At 42.1% G+C, this 12,498-nt stretch overlaps 1 protein-coding gene across 1 annotated transcript in view; it reads left to right on the top strand.

Moving 5' to 3' along the window:
- The window catches only part of Nwd2 (NACHT and WD repeat domain containing 2), a 41,395-nt gene extending 29,835 nt beyond the window's left edge, over nt 1–11,560 (top strand). The window contains exons 4-5 of the mRNA XM_046427489.2: nt 1,258–1,847; nt 5,371–11,560. Of these exons, the coding sequence (XP_046283445.1) occupies nt 1,258–1,847; nt 5,371–9,303 (4,523 nt within the window). The 3' untranslated portion in view covers nt 9,304–11,560. The remainder of the gene's footprint in view (nt 1–1,257; nt 1,848–5,370) is intronic.
- The last annotated feature ends 938 nt before the right edge of the window (nt 11,561–12,498 follow it).

Below are 12,498 nucleotides of genomic sequence, written 5' to 3' on the forward strand. Positions count from 1 at the left end.
AACTGGATGAAGGGGAAAAGGAAAGGAGTAGGAAGGAAGGAACAATTTCAGGCATCCAGTTTTTAAATAATGTAAGCTTTTCATTGCTGTGACAAAATACCTGAGAAAATCAATTTAGAGGAGGAAAGATTTATTTTGGCTCATGGTCTCAGATCACTAGGCTCCATTGACCCTAGGCCTGTGGTGAGGAAGAACATCATGGCAGTAAGGGTGTGGTGGAGAAAAACTGCTCATCTCCTGGAACCAGGAAGCAGAGAGAAAAAAATAAAAAGGAACAGGGGACAAGATATGGTCCCCAAGGACATACCTGAACAACCCACGCTCTTTAACTGGGTCCTCCCACCACATCTCTGTAATTACATCAGATTATGAATCCATCAATGGATTAATCCACTGATAAAGTCAGAACCCTCATGATTCAAATACTTGCCCAAATCCCCAACTCTGAACATTGCTGCATTGGAGACCAAGCCTTCAACACATGAGCCCTTGAGGAACATTCCAAATCTAAGCTATAACATACTGCTTCCTTTCAAATTCACTTCCACTGGTTTTTCTTTTTTTAAAACATTCTTCCCTGAACAATGATGTTTTTATTTCAGTTTTAAATGTCTTTATGAAGGCTTAAATGATTTATAACATGTACTTACTTGTGTGTAAGCATGTGTCTTGTAAGCCATATACTGTTTAATTTAGATGAAATAAAGTTCTATACTAAGTGGGTGCCTTTTCTGATGGTATAATAGAATTTAACAGTGATATGGGTAATTCCAATTGATCTGTCTTCAGACATGATTAGAATTTGTTTTAATGTGCCTCTGAATTTACCTTTGAACATATCTCTCTGGAGTACAATAAACCTTAAAAAAGAAAAAAAAATGGATGGTAAATCCACAGTGTAAAGGACACACCAACTAGCATCAAGTCAACCCATGTGTCTCTCGGCCTCTGCCTCTTTGTTAGCTGGACCACACTGGTCCCTGCTGTTTCTCCAGTCTTAGAACAGCTAATATCTGAGAGGGCAACTAAGCAGTATCAACTATAAATTTGGTGAACTTGCTTTCTTGTGCTGATGTTCAACCTCTTCCTCACATTGTGGAGGAAACTACATAATTTTATTAGAAATTTCCTTGGTTCCAAAATACTCCACTATAAACTATACTAACCACCCCCCACCAGCAACTAATCTTCATATGGGGAATGTGGGCACACTTCTCTCATTCTAGACAATAAACTCCTTCTCTTATTTTCTTCCAGCTATCGAGGATGAGTTTGACTTTGCTCTCGGCAAGCAAACTCCAGCATTCCTAAAGAAGTGTGTTTGCTACATTAGAAAAATTGCTAACATTGAGCGCTTTGTGAAAATCCCAGAGATGGGAAAATACATGGATATAACTGGAGCAGAACCAAGGATTATTCGTGACCCAGAAGCCCAAGAGAAGCTGATAAAACTCAGGGATGAATTTATTCCTACTATTGTCGCATCATCTAATCTGAGAGTATACACATCTGTTACCCATTGTGACATGAAACTGGGCTATTCCCAAGAAATAGAAAATCATTACATAGAAGGACTTGGTAAACAGTTTTATGAGGACATGATTGATATAATTCAGGCCACAGTACAGCAGAATTTTGACACTGAAACTGATACACTCTACGATGAAATCCTTCAGCATTCGTCATTATGTAAAACATATGCCTCCTTCTATGAGTACAAATGTGAAGCTCTAAACATTGTGCATAAATACATTCTTCCAAGCAAAACTGGGCACATCAACCCTCTTATTATATATGGTGGACCATGCACTGGGAAAACCCTCCTGTTAGCTGAAGTAGCAAAGAAGGTAAAAGTCTGCTCTTTCCCATCTGTATTTATTAAAAAAAAAAAAATTCTTTGGGGAAAAAATCTAATGGATCAAATTCATTTCCATACACTGTGCTTACTATCTGAATTATAATTAATCTTTTTGGAATGGATACCTAAGTATTCATTTCTTATCTTTTTTTTTTCTGATGTAACAGGAGAGAGCAAGACTCATGGGGTGCAACCATAAACCTTTTTAATTTTTTTTCAATCATTAATTGAACACGTGTTACAGAGCTAGATCCTCCATCTGAATGAATTCCAGGGCTGATCCCAGAAGTTCCTCTCACCTCACCCCTCCAAGACTAGTTTTCCAGTTGCTTCAGTTCACTAAATCAGTCTCAGCTCAGTGAATTAGTATGTCCAATCCAAGCAGATAATTAAGATTTTAGTCTACATTTCTCTCCTCTGCTGAGGCCTACCATAAACAAGACACCTACAGTAAGAATGGGGACATGGGTGTCTTTTTCTTAGTCTACATAACCCTTCTTTCCTCCTTTTCTAACCCCAACCACCTTCATGACCCCCATGGGTTGTAGTATAGTGGGTATAATAAGAAAGGTAAGGTGACTACAAAGTTCTTACATGACCAGTACAGTTAGGAACTGGGCTTTGAACTCACTGTCCTTGACAGGTGTTTAAAGCTCCCTCCCATCTCTTCAGAAGTCAATTCATGATTTTTTTTGGAGGTTCTTCCTTTTCCTGAAAATCCCACCCTATCCCCACAGAGCAACTCTCACCTGCAGGGCAATGCATCTTCTCTCTAGCTCTCTCCTTCCCAGCTCCTAGACTGCTAGCAACACACTTCCACCATCTTTCTGCTAAGATTTTCTCCATAGCCCTGCAAACTCCTTCAGCAGGACCTGGGAAAACAAAGCAAACAAGCAGAAACCCTCGCCATCTGTCTCTTGCTGGTGGCTCACATTAGGTACGTGGGAAACCCTGAGAATCTCTAGACCTACAGGCCAGGTGCAGTGAAGCAGCTCCATGTGCCTCAGCCCCATCCACGGGAGCAGCGAGCCAGCCTGTCACTCCACCTTCATGTTTTTCAGGTGTCATCAGATACCAGTTGTCTGTGTCCCCCAGGCTTTAGGGATTCATTGAAGCCCTTTCCCCTGGGCTAGAAGTGAAGAGTGAGAATTCCTCTGACCTCCCCTTTGAGGATGGGGAGGGGAGAGGCATGACCCACACACCCTCACCTCCAACTTCTTTCTCAGCCCTTCCAGTGTTTTTTCAGGCTGGAGGTGGAGAGTCCACTGACAGTAGCAAAACTGGTCTTTACAACTTCCCTTCCCAGTCCTGCTGGGGTCTGGGACCTTTGGAATGTGATGGCTGTTGTCTTGCCTCCTCTGCCTAAACTGGGCCAAACTAGCTGCACATTTAATCTGTTCAACATGGTACCCAAGTATCATGGTTTCCATCATTCTGGTGTTAATTCAGAATCTCCTCATTGTCTTCTGTGGTGACTCTCGAGAATAGAGCTTTCTTTCACTTCATGAATATTCTCATAATCAGTCACATGCTACACAATCTTGAATTGGTCATCCTGAGGACAAGAGCAGGGTCAGCTGCATTGCACCCTAGGTGGGAATTAGGTTCCAGTAAGCTCACAGGTGAAACTCAGGTGCATAATACTCGCCCTTGAAAAGTCCTTAGGAAGGCTAACGTACCATTTCTTGGCATGGCAAGCCTAGATGGCTTTTATTCATGTGTTTTAAAATATGGCCCTATCTAAAATATATATATGTATGTATTTTATACACACACACACACACACACACGTGGCCCTATCATTCATTGAGCACAGATGAGGTAATGGACTGGCATTTAGGGAAATGTTACATCAAAATAAATTATGTGTATACCTGTGAGTGCCTTTGAACCCAGGTTTGTACGTTTATAGTCAAGAATTATTATTTAGATTATTCCAACTGAGCAAAATGATGACAGCATGAGAACCGAAATTTGCGTGTGCCACTTCATGTTCACTCTAGGGCTCCTCTTGTGGAGGAGGAAAAGGGAGAGGTGGTAGAAGGAACAAATATTGTGAATTGGACTAAATGGAATGTGGTGTGATATGTCCCCACGGGCTCTAGCACAAGCAGGCAAGGGTTCCATAGGTATGCTGCTGTGACTATACAGATGAGCCAACCTCACAGGACAGTGTGCTAATAGTGCAAAGATGAAAAATGACTTTCCACACTCTGTCTTCTGGATATTTTATCAGTTGCCCACAACTGACTATGAGAATTCAGGCTTCTGTTTCCCCAAGAGACCTTATCCTTCCCTGCATTCCACTTGACACTCTCCTAGGGAATGACTAGCCTGCCATCCACAAGAGCTTGCCTCTCCTGTGACCTTGTGTCCTTCCAAAATGTATACCCAAAGGCCTTATGACCCACCTCACCCTGCCACCCCCTAGCTGCCTACAGGTACCACACAGTTAATGCCTATCAGGGGATTAATTCCTTGATTAGGTTAACCCAGTGCTTTCCTGCATTGTCTCACACAAGAGCTTTTGAGGGACACCTCATATATAAACCATAACAACCACCAATGAACAGTTGTAGGATGGTAAGATTGAACTCCTTGAAGCCAGCTTCAAGGAAGTACACTCCTCGGAGTATTTTTACACTTTGATCATGTCCTTTCCCATCTTTGACTTTCCAGAGAGAAAAATACTAAACATATAATATATGTTTAGTATGATTTTAACTCCCACTCTGTCTTATGGTGACCTTTCAACTCAGAGCAAGTCATTTATCCAGCCTGGGCTTCATTTCCCTCTTCTGTTAAAAGACACTGTATCCCACCTGCCCTTCAGAGAGAGAATGTGAGGACAGACAACTGCAGGCGTGTACACACAACTGTCTGTTACAAAGTGCATCTAACAAAACTCTCTTAACCAACATTATACAGATATTGTGTGACCAAAAAAATATAACAGTGACCCTTTAGCACCATAGAAATGTCTCTGAATTATATAATATTTTATTCAGTATAATCTTAGCACATAATATTTTTATCACATTCTAATTAATTGGAAATTTGGTCATGCACAGATGGCATGATATGCTTTCAATTAATGAAAATATTTAATACAACATGTAAATCCTTAATTCAGTCATTAAATAAACACTAAGTGCCTACTAGATGTCAAGAAATGTGCTGGGAAATGGGGATGTAGTGATGAAAACCTGACCACATGAGATATTCAGATTTACAGATTTATGAAATGCTTTGTAATTTTCAAGCTCAATGTTGCCTTGGAATTAAATAATACCATTAACACTCTTTTACTGTCTGAGGTCTCACCTGTAGAGTTTGATGCATGAGCTCCATGATAGTGCATTGGCCTTCCCATAAAGTCCTTCCACTTTGTGGTTCTAGGCTATATTTTGCAGGGTAGATGTTCCCAGAAGTCTCAGCTCCAGCAAGAGGAAATGTGAGCTATGACCATGTAGATACCTAATACCATTCTGAACTCGACTTCTGTATTTTAGGCTTATGGCTGGCTACATGAAGACACAGGACCAGAATCTGACCCAGTAGTCGTGGTGAGATTTCTAGGAATGACAGACATGAGTACCGACCTCAGGACCCTCCTTCTGAGTGTTTGTGAACAACTGGCGGTTAACTATCGGTGTCTGGTTCAAAGCTACCCTAAGAAGATCCATGACCTCCGGGACTTATTTATAAATCTTCTGAATGAGTCTTCACTGCAGAGACCTCTAGTAATAATATTTGACTCCCTGGAGCAGCTCTCAGAGAACGACGACGCCAGGAAGCTCTGGTGGCTCCCAGCTCACCTTCCACGCTTCGTGCGGATAGTCCTCTCCACACTGCCCAACAAACACGGGATCCTGCAGAAACTTCGGTGCCTTATCCATGACGATGATAACTACATCGAACTGATTCCCCGGGACAGGAAGATGTGCAGCCAGGTCCTCAAACACCAGCTGCTGCGGGTCAAAAGGAAGGTCACATCAGGCCAGCAGATTTATGTAAACAATGCGTTCTCCAAGTGCACGCTGCCCATGTTTGTGAACCTGACCTTCAGAGAGGTGAGACATTGGAGATCCCACAAAGACGTGGATGAATCCTCCCTCTGTGTCACTGTTCATGAAAGCATAGAGCAGTTATTCTGGTCCTTGGAGAAGAAATGTGGCCAGAAACTGGTCTCCAGGGCTCTCGGTTACATCACCATGGCCAAAATGGGTTTGAGCGAAATGGAACTGGAGGACGTGTTAGCCCTGGACAACAGCGTTATGAACGAGCTCAACGAGAACACCAGGCCCAGCAATCCCCTGAGAGTACCTTATCTGTACATCGCAAGGCTCAAGGAGGGTCTCAGTGGATATTTAATAGAAAGACACGTGAAGAACGTCACCCTCCTGGTCTGGGCTAACAGACACCTGCAACTCATAGCCCAGAAACTGTATCTGCAGGATGACAGCAGCCTGCGTGAAATGCACACCATCTTGGCTGACTATTTTCTGGGGGTCTGGTCAGGGGGCAGGAGGAAAGCTTTCTGCCTTGAAGACCCCTATTTGAATGGCTGCCTTGACTTGGATAGCAGAAGCCTGCTGGAGGAAGAAAAGCACTTCCTGGAACAGGCTTCCTTTGACAGGCAGGCCCCTGATCAGCCCTGGGTTTTCCAGTGCAATCCCCTGGAGCCCGACATCTTTTTCGTCAACCACCGGAAAATGTCTGAGCTGCTGTACCACCTGACGAGATGTGGGAAAACTGATGACCTTCTTTATGGCATCATCATGAATTTCAGCTGGCTTTACACCATGATCAAAATTGGCCAGTTTGACAAAGTGCTTTCCGACATTGAGCTAGCTTACAACTACTCCCAAGAGAAGGAGCTGAAGTTCTTGGCCAGCACCCTCCGCAGCATCAAAACCAAGGTCATTGCATTTCCTGGCTCCCTTTCAGCAGAGCTACAGCAGAGACTGCTTCCTGTCGTAAGCTCCCTACCCAAACTTAGACACCTTCTTTTAGAATGTGACAAAGATGGGCCCAAATATTGCTCCATCGTGCCATTGCATTCATCCATGGATGTGACCTACAGCCCCGAGCGTCTTCCCTTGTCATCCAGCCACCTGCACGTCACGGAGATTCTGCCCACCTCCAACCCCAGCACCGTCCTCACCGCTCTAGAAAATGGTTCCATCAGCACATGGGATGTAGAAACTCGCCAGCTACTCAGGCAAATCACTACGGCCCAGTCTGTCATCCTGGGCATGAAGCTCACCAGTGATGAAAAATACCTTGTGGTGGCTACAACAAATAACACCTTGTTGGTTTATGACAATGTCAATTCTTGTCTCCTGTCTGAAGTGGAAATCAAAGGAACCAAACATGGAAGTGGCTCCACCTACATCAACGGATTCACACTGTCTGTCAACCACGCCCTTGCCTGGCTCGAAGCCAGCAAGGATGTTACTGTCATTGATCTGCTCTATGGATGGCCCCTTTACCAGTTCCACTGCTGGTATGAGGTGACCTGTGTCCAGTGCTCGCTGGATGGGGTGTATGCTTTCTGTGGGCAGTACCTGAACACTACCACCATATTTCACTTAGGGAGTGGAGAAAAGCTATGTACCGTGACATCTGAATTTTCGGGTGGGTTTGTGAAGTTTCTTCTTATCTTGGACACAGCTCAAGAGATGGTGATGGTGGACAGTGAGGGAAGTCTTTCTGTTTGGAATACCGAGGATATTTCCAACCCCCAGCTGACGGATGACTTTGACTGCAGAAGAGAAGACAGCGAGGTGGTCAGCATTGAACTTTCAGAGGACCAAAGTGCAATTCTGATCTGTAAAGCTCTTAGCATTGAGCTCTTACATACCGGCGTATGGAAGGTAGCTGAAAAGTTCAGAGCCAAGCATAACGAACGCTTCGTCTCTGCTGTGCTGTCCAAAAATGGAGACTGTATCATCGCGACCATGGAGAATACTCCAGCTGTATTTTTTTGGAGACGAGATACAGGACAATGCATGGCAAGCTTACAGGAAATCTCAGGTACCATAGTTAAGTTGGTGAAATCTAGTCACCACAATATGCTACTGTCTTTATCAAGCAGTGGTGTTCTTTCTATTTGGGATATAGATATAATCACAGCTATGTCCAACATAGATAAGACTGGGAAACCCATCCAAAGTCTGGTGTTGCCTGCTAGAGGGGAAATCATTTACTCCCTGGACGGCTCTGATTGTGTTCATAAGTGGAACTTCAGCAGTGGGTTCATTGAAGCAGTATTTAAGCATGAAGGCATAGTGGAACACTGTGTGTTAACATCCGCCGGAGACATAATGGTGACATCAGATGACAAAAGCAGCCAGTATGTCTGGCACACCAGCAGTGGGGAAAACCTCTTCCGAATCAATGGGCAGAGAATCTCTCAGCTGCTGATCACACACAATGACCAGTTTGTGGTCTCTCTCTGTGAGGAGAATGCCTCCAGGGTTTGGAGACTGGCCACAGGCCACAGGGTCTGCAACATTCTGACCACTTTGCAAAACGCCTTTATTACCTCCGCAAATACCTTCGTGGTGGGAATGACTAAAAGCAAAGTGTTGGCAGTCAGCCTTTGGACAGGAAGTATCACCAAGAAGTTTTGCTGTGAGGACGGAATCACCATTGTGAATTTTAAACTGATCCCCGACTGTCCGGACATCATCGTGTTCATCACGTCAGCGGAGACTGTGAACATCTGGAGTCTGACAGATGAAGTGATCTGTCACCGTGTCCAGCTTCCAAACAACTTCTTGAAAAATCTGGAGGACTTTGAAATTTCTCCCAATGGAAAGTTAGGCATTATATCTAGGGGAGATGAAAATATCAACGTGCTCGATTTACATAGTGGTAAATTACGAGTAGTCCACGCCTCTGGGGTCATCTGGCGGCAAAGGCTGTCTCGGGATGGTCGCTACCTGGTCTACATTTGCTTCCGAAATGGGGAAGAAGAGGAAGAAAATGGTGCCATATCCAGCTTAATTGTAATGAGACTGGCTGATGGCAAAAATATCGGTGCTTGTTCCCTTTACAAAACGCCAACTTTCCTTGCACTCTCTCAGAGGCACCTGAACATCATTGTGGGCTTTGATGATGGAAGCATAGGAATATACACTGTAGTGGACCGAGTAGATGCTGCACTGAAAATCAAAATTGCCACTTCCAATAGCAGGCAGATTTTCAACAATGCAACACAGACATCCAGACCAAAGTCTAACAGTTACTGTTTTAAAGTATCTGTGGATTGCTTATGGAGAGAGTCCACTGAGGTCTTTGCAAGAGACAGCCCCATCACTGTCAGCGACTCCTCCGAGTCCAACGAAGCCACACCCTCCAAGAAGCACAATTCTTGCTATGACCGGGTGTGCTCTGCCCTAGAATCCAGGGGTCACAGCTATGCCCCTGATAACTGACAAAATGTCTCTCCCACCCAGTGAAAATACACAATCAACATACAGAAGAAAAGACAAGTGTATCTTCTGTATCTCCAAGGATATACTACTCGTTACTAAGAGACAGGAAAGATGCTGGCATTTCAGCGTCTTATTAACATGCTCATGAAACAGAGATGTGAGATTGGTTTTTGGGTGCCAACTTTTTGTCAAGGCATATTTAGGAATGGAGGGATGACAGAATTTCTAGAAGTGAGATTTAAATAGTTATTTCATCTGGAAGAGAGAGGATTTTGAAAAAGCTTCTAAATTAGCTGTGTGGTAAGAAGTATCATAGGTCATTCCATTGGTTCAGATGAGAGGGACTAGAGTTATATGAAAACCATTTGGACTGAAATTAGTTCTACAAAATCCAGTTGAAATCATGAAGACAAAGAGTTGTTTGACTCCAAATGATTTCGTGATAAGTAAAACACAGCCTTAATCTCTCTTTACATTTTCCGATCCTGACAACTGTGTAAACCTAGTCTGCAAATGAAAGGTCTAAAGGTGCAAAATCATGTAACAAATATGCCCAGTTGTATTCCCAGTTTCCCGAGAGACACAACATAAAATATGAGACCATGAACTGGACTGGGACAAGAACTAACTACCACCATCATAGGGCTATTGAACATGGAGAGTCAGTCAGTCTTTAATAAAATACAGTTCCAACGATTGCATGCAAGGGTTTCTCTGTAATGGAACATATGATTTTTAAACTACTTATTTTCTGAGTTGCAATATAACACTTAATAGGAAATCACCATCTTTTCAGATCTTTTTTTGAAATGCATATTTGTGCTGAGTCTAAAGAATTACAGAAAGGGCATTACAAATTCAATCAAAACACCTATTTGTTCTTATCGTCACACTAACAAGAATATGTACTACTCAATCAGTTATATGGAAGCATAAATTATTTCCTACATCCCTGCAGTATACATCAATAGAAAGCAAGCTTTCTTAATATGTCATCTCTGAAACACTGATGACATTTGCCTTACTCTCACTCCTCTTCTTTCCTGTGTTAAACGCAGATAGATGACCAAATACTCTGGGACAAACTTAATATGCCTGTCTTTGTGCTAAAATATTCCAGAAATCTTAAGGGTGTCCAAAGGTTCTTTATTGTCCCTGTTTGTAACCACTTTCTTACTTCCACACACCATACGTATGCTTCTTTCTCTGTTACACTTCTGGACTGAGGAATCTTCTGAACCTTTTATAGTCTTACCATTTCAAAGCAGAAGCTGGGAAATGGCATTAAATATTTTTTAAACTCTACTGCACCTATTTAAAAAATATACATCTCAGAAGGTCAAAGTGATTGACTTCCTTTCATATGGTCCACATGGCATGTCCTTGGATAACTTTTCACAGGGGTCAGTAGAGGTGGTTCAGTTTGGTTTTCCTTGAACAGTGAACAAGGAACTGACCTATTTCCAGTGAACCTCTGCCATGAACTCACTGTGGACGCCTGGCAAGATCTTAAACCTCACCAGTGTGTTGCTTTTGTGAACTGCAAAATAAAGTAATGGGTTCTGCTGAAGCCCTATTAGGGATGTTGGAGTAATAATTTCAGAAAGAAAAAAAAAAGGACATCTTGATTGTTGATTCTAATGAAGAAAAAAAGTGATCTAACATAGAGAGAATCCAAATCCACTGTATTTCACTTGGGAAAGCAGTTTAACATGTAAGCCTTCAAAGATATGATTCAGATATAAACACCCCATTCCATGGTGAAAGATTTTCTCCTCTACATTACTCATAGATTAGCTTCCAGACATGGAGGTGGTAGCCCAGGGAGGGCTCAGACCCACATACCAATCACCTGGAGTAGATTGTATGAGTCAATGCTTTTAGTTCTTCAGGCAATGCATACTTATTCCTGTCACTATCAGTTGAACCTCCATACCATACATTTCTAAGAAGTAAATGCCTAGATGGATTAAATGTAGTGTGTGAATGTTCTATGTAAAAGCCAATAGAGTATAACAAGTGACTTGAATGATTTTTTTCCTAACTTGTTTGCAACTGATAGCTCATATTGAATGTTTTTATGTAAACTTTGTATTGTTGGGAAGAATTACCCAATCAGAGATTTATATTTTCATAAATGTTACATTTAGTTAAATTTTGTTACAGAGTTGTTACACTAGAAAATTATTTCAGTCTTCAAACAATATATAGTCTTGTGTATGTATTGTTTGTATGAATAAAAGATAAACCACTTAAATTTGTGTGCAGTTGGTTTTTCTGTCCCTCTTTTGCAAAAGTGATTGGAGACCTCAAGTAATAGTAATAGTTGTTCTTGCTTACTGAGTGCTTATAATGAGGGCACCTAGGTACTTTTCTCAGAGCTTTACAGATTCTAAGCTATGCAGTCTTCACAACAGACTTATGAGTAGATACTGTTAGTCTTTCATATTTACAGATGTGGAAACCTAGAAATGCTGAACAAGATCTCAGTGTACCATCACTGTGTTTTTAATTAAATTTCTTAAAGCAATCCAAATGTGCCATTTAGTGCACAGTAAGCACTACCTGACAATGACCTCTAAGGTATTTTCTAACTTGTAAATGAGAGATCAATCTGGTCTCTTAAAGATCCCTCAAAGTTGCTGTCAACTCCCAGGTTTTTCAGCAGTACAAAAATAGTTGATGAATTCATTCAGCAAATATTTGTTTGGCTATGCATTTTACCAGGAACACAGGGTAAATAAAATAACTCATGACTTCTAGGACTTCAGCCTTAACAAGAAAACAGGAAACAAGTCCTGTGTGTGTTTGTAAGAGGGCAGTATGCAGGCAGTGTGCTTCCCTCTGGGGCTCAGGAGAAGAGATGACAACCAAGGACGTGTCCCAAAAATTAAAATCCTCCAGGTGAGAAAATAGGGCCAGGAAATCCTTCCCAGAATCCTTTACTGCTCAGGTCTGAGAATCCCCACATACACCAAGGTGCAAGCAGGGTGCTTGGGCAGCATTGGAGAGTCAAAGTTATAAGTAGGCAATAATGAGATGAAACCTTGTATCTAGTTGTCAGGGAATGATTTAAAATTTAAAAGGTAATAATAAATGGAAGAAATGAGCTGTTGGGTTTATTGCCCTTATCAACATTTGGCTGAGACTAATCTGTGTTAAAGTTTATCCCCACTGAAAACTATTCCATTAGGC

Source organism: Marmota monax, unplaced genomic scaffold, assembly GCF_021218885.2.
Source record: "Marmota monax isolate L192 unplaced genomic scaffold, Marmota_monax_Labrador192_F-V1.1 WCK01_AAM20220418_F8-fsc00901, whole genome shotgun sequence".
Lineage (NCBI taxonomy): Eukaryota > Metazoa > Chordata > Mammalia > Rodentia > Sciuridae > Marmota > Marmota monax.